Genomic DNA, 8,643 nt, shown 5'->3' with positions numbered 1-8,643 from the left:
GGGCCTAGGAGCGGCCGTGATCTCACTAGCACCCCCCTGCCGTGTCAATCAGGCAATCCAGCACCCTCTACTCACCCGCCACATCTTTGATGTTATAAGGTTCAATATGGGAGGCTGCCTCTTATCGCCCTGGACACCGTGCTAATACTATTCCCCGTTCCGAGTGGGGTGCCTCAATGCACCCCGGCCTTATGGGCAATGCGTGCCTCCTACCTCCCCTTTAGCACACCCCAAGCCTCGCAGCTCTGCCTAGACGTTATCTGGTCCTTGACCTTCTGCACCCTACCTGGCGCCCCTGGGCTTGGCCCACAACCAGCGCCCTACCTGGCGCCCCTGGGCTTGGCCCACAACCAGCGCACTTCTCTGGTGCCCCTCCGCAATCCGTATTAGGTATTTGTATTCATTACCTGTAGCAATTGGGCTCAGGCGGCCTGAGCCTTACCTGGCCCCTCTGGGTCCTGTCAATAATGATTGTCCAATTAGGCTCAGATGACTTAAGTCTTACCTGGCCCCTCTAGGCCCACTTGGTCCCATCAATCATGTCAGTCCAGTTAGGCTCAGGCTGCCGGAGCCTTACCTGGCCCCTCTGGTTCCTTGGGATTCCTATTGCTGTGGAAGCCCTCTGGAACCCCTTTTAGACCACACCCGTCTTGGGGTGGCTGTCAATAGAACATGCCCCCCCTTGGGGTGGCTTTATACTATACGTGCCCGGCCTGGGGCCTCTCTTCAACACGTGCCCGCTCCCACAGCTTCTCGGCACCTTCTCCGGGCCCTAAATAGCCCCTGGCTCGCCCTCACCAGGCTAATCATCTTTACAGCACCCACCCTAGCCTTCCACTCATGTGGCTCCCACACCTGGAACCCAACATGAGTCCCTACAGGCTTCACTCTGGTGCTCGGCCCCTTGAGCGGGGTCCTCTGCCCTACTCGGGCCTCTCACTATCATTCACTCAGGGCTACCCGCTGTGCCGCCTCCACACTGAATAGCTGTGCCACCCCAGGCACCACTCTGTTGCCCACACAGGGCTCTGGGAACCCCCACACAGCTGGGGAGATCCTGTGAGGCCTCCTCACGCCCCTACAGCCTCACCCGGTCCTCCGGTCTAATGATAACTAAACCATGAGCCAAATGGCTGCAACATAACAACAAGAAGCCTTCTGGCTTATAACATACGGCCTATGCTTCCTTGGCTCTCTAACCATGCCGTAGCCGCTGGGGTGGTCATGCTGCAACCATCAGCTCCGCTCTCCCGCAGAGCTCCTGCTCCTGCGGCTGCCAGAAGGGAACTGCTCCCCAGGCTCCGGCCTGGGCTATTTATAAAGGCACAGCCCTGCCCACTTCTGGTCACATGACCCGCCTGGTTGCCACAGCAACCAGCATCTGAGCTGTCCTGGAGATTGGCAGCTACCCTTCTCCACTGCTTAGGAACAGGACACCTCAGTGCTCCTGTGACAGACCACCAGGCTGCTGGTAATCCCATGGCAAGAAGGCCTCTCTACACTGCTATTGACACAACCTACAGAGCTCAGCAATGAAATGAGCCATACTTTCAAAGTACGGACACACCTCTCTCTTCATATCACAGGATTACCAACCTGCTTCAGTTAATCTGTCCACTATTCAGTACAGCAACATGCAACATATTGAACATAGCTGGGTGCATGCAGATGAATCATAGAAAATGATTCAGTGCAATTCAGAATAGTGGAATATAATGTAAACAATAGCATATTCTTTTAGTCCTTCCTCACTTCTGATTATATCACACATTCAAAGATTTTAAGGCCAGAAGGAACCAGTAGATCATGTAATCTGGCCTTCAACATATCAGACTACAGAATTCCATCAAATAACTTGTGATTAAAGCATCTTGCAGGAAGAAATTCAGTCTTTATTTGGAGCAAGGGATGGAAAAGCCATCACTTCCTTGGATAATTTGTTAATTTTTGCACCACCTGACCAAGCCATTCCTAGTGCCAGGGGTTGGAGTAAAGGTTTTGTTGAAAAGGAGGGCCCTTAACATTGCATTTCCTGGTTTTCAGAGATTGCAGTGTAGCCACTCTTCATGTTCTAAAAGGGCACAAGGCAACACTGGGAAACCTTGCCTTCATGTTAATGAAGTTCAAGGAAATTTAATAACCTAAAGAGTTTGTGATGTTATGTGTTACATGTTGTGATTATTGCATCCTCTTAAAAATGTGATGACTTTGGCTAGGGACAGACATTCAAAAAGCCTGAGCCTGAACTGATTCAATATTTGCAGGTTAGTCTAACCTGGCTATGCTAAATCAGTTTTGTAACTGGACAGACATCCCAGAAATGCAGGCACACCCAATAAAGAAAACAACAAAGGGACGTTACCAGCTACTTGTTGATCCTGCCTGTTGATTTTACCTGTTGACTCAGCACAGACTGCAGCCAGCATGTGGTCTGCTAGCTAATACACAGATACCTCCTCAGCAAGGCAGAGGGGAGGGGGGAATTCCTGCTAAAGAGGGAGTGGTGAGGGGACAGGAGAAGCTGCAGCCAGGAAACGAGGAGAGGGGCCGGCCCTGCTGTGGAGCAAAGAACCCCGCCCAGCCCAGAGAGCATGCCAGGAAGCTGGGGGAGTCTGGTTTATCTTAAACCAGTAAGGGGGCTGGGACAGACATTGCAGTTTGAGCTAAATCAGTTAAGTCTGATACTACATTTAACCAGGTTTATCTTAAACTGGTTTTAGCCATTCTCAAACTGGTTTCATAGAGTTAATAGATTTCATAGACATTAGGGCTGGAAGGGACCTCGGAAGATCATCGAGTCCAGCCCCCTGTCCTAGGGGCAGGAAGTCAGCAGGGGTCATAGGATTCCAGCAAGATAAACATCCAAATTTCTCTTGAAGGCATTCAAAGTAGGTGCTTGAACCACCTCCTGTGCATCTGTTCTGTTACATGTTTAAACCAGTTTCTGAAGATCACTTAAACTGGTTTATGTGTAATGTCTGTCCTTAGCCCTAAATAAGTTGTCTTTTCTGTTTCTGGTTGGCCTTGTTGGTAAATTAGCCATGAAGAGCATGACAGTATTAAAATAGAACTTGCTTTTATTGATTAATAACGATTTTTTGGTCCAACATTTGCTCAGCTTTAGGCTACCTGTAAGCTCTTTTATGACTGATTCATGTACGAAAAGGGAGGCAACTGCTTAAACTGTCATCTCCAAGTTCATTTCATTACAGATGTGTCTGAAACTGAACTCTGAGCCCCTGAGCTGTGGAATGGTTGGATTCTGTGGCTCTGACCTGCCTCTGGATGTGCTGCATACAACTTGTGGCATGAAACAAGTAACATGACATAAATCTGGGCCAATAATTAACAGGTTCCTGAACAGCTTACAGTCACATGTCTATTTCATATCAGCAGAGCTGCCTGGAAGAAAATCTGAATTCTTGAATGTCAAAGAGTGCAATCAGAAAAGAAACATTGTCAGATCCTAGAAGGAAGGAGGAAGAAGGCAGAAATGTAGGTAGGGATGGGTAGAGCTATGCAGAGGTCTCAATGTGAGCAGCAGAATTGAAGGTTGCTTTGGCCCTTGCAATCACTTTAGAACTGTGTACTTACTATGTTTTGCAACTATATTAAAATATAAAGAAGTAAATGTTGTAGGATTCACTAAACATTGATGATAAATTTTGTTCACCTCAGTCGCTGCATGTGTCCTGCTGAAAACCCTGGTTGCAGAGAACAGCCATTCACCATCCTCTATAGAGACATGGACATGGTGTCGGGACGGTCTGTGCCTTCTGACATCTTTCAAATGCAAGCAACAAGTCGCTATCCCGGTGCCTATTACATCTTCCAAATCAAATCAGGCAATGAGGGCAGAGAATTCTACATGCGGGTGAGTGTGAGAACTGGTTACCTGATAGTTTACTGCATTCTTCTTTGATAGCTGAACTATATTTTCAATATATACTGTGTACCTACATAACAAGATATTTCTTAGGGGCTGATGTGTTTCACAACAGCCAAAGCCATGAACTATAATGTACCTATTAATACATCACAGCAGGCTGCTGTTGGAAAGGATGCTGGTTCTACAGGGAAGTGATTTACCAAAGAGAAGGAAGGGGCACTAAATTCACTGAATCAGCACAGCAGGTTGACCATGTGCCATTCCATAAAATACCCAGGGTCTTACATTTTGCCCCAGCTTGTCCAATAAAATAATCAAGGTCTCTAGTGCATAAGCAGCAAGTAGTGCCTATTCATTGTTTTGAAAACTGAATGAAAGAAGGGCAGCTTCAGGCCATGAGGGTAAGAAGGGCAGACACTGTTGTGTTGTTAGAGACAGGCAGCTACATGTCTGGTCGGCTGCTAACCCTAAGTCCATGCACCCTATCTTCAGTAGGCCGTCCTACTGCCAGTTCATGGTTCTGTGATACTTTTCCAGAACATAGTAGGGGATAACCCAGATGCCCTGGCTAGGATTTTATTTTTCAGTACAGCATGTTTCACTTTGTAAGTGTGAGTCTCTATTAAGATGTTAAATTGATGCTGAAAATGCCACCATGGATCCACAGAACCTACAGTTTTCCCCAGATTTTCAAGCACTTATCTCCATTTAGGTCTCTAAAGAAGAGCCAGATTTTCAAAACAGTCTTCAGATCTGAGATGGTGATATCTGTCTAGCAGTTCTGAAAATCTGACCCCCAGTCACCCGCAGAGAAAATATATTTTAGAAGCATCTGCAAAGGGTCCACATTTGTAACATTGTATAAACAATGCTGTTTCTGTTCAATCTGGAAAAATATAAAAGAATATTTTTCTATTCCCACAAAGCTTTCTTTAATACACCTAGTTTTAAATGTTGGTACTTGAAACTAGGGCTGTGCAAAATGGCACCATTCCATTTCGCTTTCAGTTTTGAAGGTTCAACAGAACAGTGTTCAGTTTTGAGTTTCATTTAGAGTGGAAACAGCTGTTCCATTTTGTTCCGTTGAAACAAAAAGGCTGTTTTGATGCTGTTTCGATGGTTTGCTGGGGATGGGGTGTCAGTCCATCTGAGCTGACTCTCCATCCCCAGTGCTAGATTACGCCAGGGCGGGAGGCAGCCCATCTGGGCTGCTTTCCCATCCCCTGTGCTAGATCACGTGGGGGGTGAGAGGCAGCTCCCGCCCCCTGCGTGATCTAGTGTGGGTGATGGGAAAGCAGCTCAGCTGGGTTGCCTTCTACCCCCTGCGGAATCTAGCATCAGGGATGGGAAGGCAGCCCAGATGGGCTGCCTTCTGCCTCCCAGTGTGATCTAGCACAAAGGATGGAGGAGCAGCCCACCTGGGCTGCTTCCCACTCCCACGTGATCTGGTGCCGGGGATGGAGATCTAGTGTGGGGGCTAGGGGAGTCAACCCAGATGGACTGACTTCCCATCCCCAGCATATGGTCCAAACGTTTTGACTAACATTGTTTGTTTCAAGGCTATTTTGACGGCCTTTGCTTTGTTCCGATTTTGCTGTTTCGACCTCGAAATTGGTTGAAACAGTATTGAAATGAAATGGCTGGCAAAATTTCCCACAGTCCTACTTGAAACTACTCCACATTGTCTCTTTAAAGAAATATATTCTCTAACCATCAGACCAAAAATATATTCCAAAAAGTTTAAGAGCCAGTGGAAGCAGGAAAAAAATACCTCACCCAACATGTCAGAACCTTTTAAATCCATATTTCTATCTTTTCTCCAGATAATAATGATGGATTTATATGTACCACAGAATCTTGCATCTTCAATGATTCCACAATGAGTTATTAATTGGTACAGACTGACACTTCACACACCTTGGAAGTGCAGCTACCTGTGGGTTGAAGTACTTTAGAAAGTACAACAGTTTGGGATTGGAAATGAAAAGTATCTTTCCCAACTGAAAACGGAGGGCATATTTATGTAGGTACAATATAACTACAGCAAATGAATTTTTACTAGCCTTTGTGTTGTAATTCATTCAATGTATTGCAGTGGGAGCAGCACAGTGTCTTCTATCACCACACTAGAATGTTGTTTCAATAGTGCCACTTATTAAACCAGCATTTCCAGCATTCTAGTTTGTCGGCCTGCTATCCAATAACTCACAAAGTCAATGGAGAAGACACTCAAGGAGGAGTCAGGAAACCTGGCTTTAATTTCTAGCTATGCTGTTGAATTGCTCTATGACTTTGAGCAAGTCACTTTACCTCTCTGTGCCCAAATTTTTCCAACTGTAAAACAGAAATGATGATAACCTTACTTTTTCCCCCTTGCTTCCCACCCCACAGAATTAACAAAAGGAGCTATATAGAAAGACCACTGGTTGTTGCAAGTTATTATAGAATCATAACCATAAGATCATAGAATCATAGAATCAATGAGTCATAAGGGACCTAGACAGATCATCAAGTCCGACCCCCTGCCATGAGCAGGAATGAGCACTGGGGGTGGGAGGGGTCATAAGACCCCAGCCAGGTGCCTATCCAGTCTCCTCTTGAAGAGCACCACCCCTCTGGGAAGTCTATTCCAGGCTCTGGCCACCCTTACAGTGAAGTAGTTCTTCCTAATATCTAACCTAAAGCTATCCTCCCTCAGCTTGTGGCCATTGTTCCTGGTGACTCCAAGGGGGTCCCTGGTGAACAGACTTTCCCTGAGTCCCTGCTGCTGGCCCCTGATAAGGTTGTAGGCAGCCACAAGATCCCCCCATAGTTTCCTCTTGTGGAGACTGAAGAGATTCACGTCCCTCAGCCTCTCCTCATAGGGCTGGCCATGGAGGCCCTCAACCATATGAGTGGCCCTCCTCTGGACCCTCTTCAGGTTCTCCACATCCCCCCCAAAGTGCGGCGCCCAGAACTGGACACAGTACTCCAGCTGCGGCCTGACCACATAGAGGGGGAGCAAGACCTCTCTGGACCTGTTAGTGATGCCTAAGGGCATATGTAGACAAAACAGGGGCCCTAAGTTGAAGCGGTGGGTTTTTAAAAACATTGCTTCAATTTAGAGCTGATTAAACTCCCATGTCGGGCACACACCCAACTTACCTGCTTCTCTCCTGGTGGGTGGAGGGGTCCCTGGGCTGTGAGGGGTCCTTGGGCTGGTGCTTCCCTCCGTGGCAGTGATGCCCCCCCACCCCAGGTGGCACCTGGCTTGGGTGGTCTGGGGGGCACTGCAGCTGCAGAGGGAAGCATCTTAGGCAGGCAGGCAGACAGGCTCCAAGGGAGAGGGAAAAAAAAGATCAGGGTTGCTGCTTCTCTTGGGCGGAGCCTGCATTCCCGGGCTGCTGCCAGGCTGGCTGCAGGGCTTCCTGCAGAGCTGTGGAGCTGCATGGAGCCCGGTGCTTCACTCCATGGCTGCAGGGGCAGCAAACTAAAGCCCCTCAGAGGAGTTTTAGTTTGCTGCACCCCAAGTCATTTAAGGTGCATTACACTGCCAAATTTCCTACAGCGGCTGGAATTAATGCACTATACATTGCTGAGGCATGCAAACTCTGCCACCATTAAAGTGGTGCAAAAGCATTTAGCCCACTTTAAAGTGTTGTGTACATATGCCCCTCATTTCAGCTACACATGAGCTTCATCATAAACTTCATGTGCAATCTTTGAAAATCTCACCTACTTACTTTTGTTTTGTTCACAGCAAACAGGGCCTATCAGCGCTACTCTAGTGATGACCCGTCCTGTGAAAGGACCACGTGACATTCAGTTGGACTTGGAAATGATCACTGTTAACACTGTCGTCAACTTCAGGGGAAGCTCTGTCATCCGGCTGAGGATTTATGTATCACAGTACTCATTCTAAACCTTGAGTTCATCCCCTTTAAACATTAATAAAGCAACAACAACAGAGACACATATTTTGCAGAACTTTCTCCTCAGAAGTCAGTACACATAGCAGCTCAAAACCAAATCAGTATTAACATAGACACAACGGCCTATGCCAGTCTGATGAGAGAGGCCTCTTCATGTACAGTCCTTTCCAGGATGCAGACATCTGAACATATATTGTCAGCAGATCCCATATGATTCTATATGTGGTTATATGGTTTAAGAACCTCTTTTGTTATTTTAAACTTTTCTAGAGTATGATTCTATGCTCCAAAGACTGTGAACCTCTCCACCTCTGTAACTGCAGTCTGCTTAGCAAAGGCACCAAAGAAACTGATGAAAAGCTGGCTTATGCAATTTTGCTTTTTTTCACTTAAAAAGGAAGCCAAATCAACCCCTCCCCCACAAAAAACCCAAATTTCACCATTTCAAACATGGACTCTGAGAAACACTAATTACCATTTCCAATTACCTCTGGATTGTCAGTTATACACCTTGTCTCAGTTGTCCCTGCATTTGTTTTAGTTTCACTATAGTTTCACACTGTAAATTCATTTCAAAATACAGGTTGTACTATGTCTGACTGGATGTTTAATCCCTTGCTTTTTAACAAAGTGTCACCTATGTGGGTTTCTTGCTCCATTATGCTTTTAAAAAAAATAATTAAGTTCAGAAGGCTCTATGGTGCATTTTGCACTATTTAGAGCTTGATTCTTAATTGTACTAGCACCCCTTGAAACTGTAAGCTCACCTAAACAGACTAGTATCAAGGGGCCCTAAATCAAATAACCATCAGGTCCTCAGTCCTCATGGCTTTTCACAGTTAA

General features: G+C 46.5%; 1 protein-coding gene across 3 annotated transcripts in view; it reads left to right on the top strand.

The window, feature by feature from the left end:
* The window catches only part of FBLN5 (fibulin 5), a 91,184-nt gene extending 82,785 nt beyond the window's left edge, over positions 1–8,399 (top strand). For all 3 annotated transcript variants that reach the window (XM_019552423.1, XM_019552421.1, XM_019552424.1), the window contains exons 10-11: positions 3,679–3,874; positions 7,629–8,399. In XM_019552423.1, coding sequence (XP_019407968.1) covers positions 3,679–3,874; positions 7,629–7,790 — 358 coding nt within the window. In that variant the 3' untranslated portion in view covers positions 7,791–8,399. The remainder of the gene's footprint in view (positions 1–3,678; positions 3,875–7,628) is intronic.
* The last annotated feature ends 244 nt before the right edge of the window (positions 8,400–8,643 follow it).

This window comes from Crocodylus porosus, unplaced genomic scaffold (assembly GCF_001723895.1).
Source record: "Crocodylus porosus isolate Cpor-Errol unplaced genomic scaffold, CroPor_comp1, whole genome shotgun sequence".
In the NCBI taxonomy this organism is placed as follows: Eukaryota; Metazoa; Chordata; order Crocodylia; family Crocodylidae; genus Crocodylus; species Crocodylus porosus.
The sequence above is the reverse complement of the archived record's forward strand: the minus strand, read 5'-3'. Positions and strand labels throughout refer to the sequence as shown.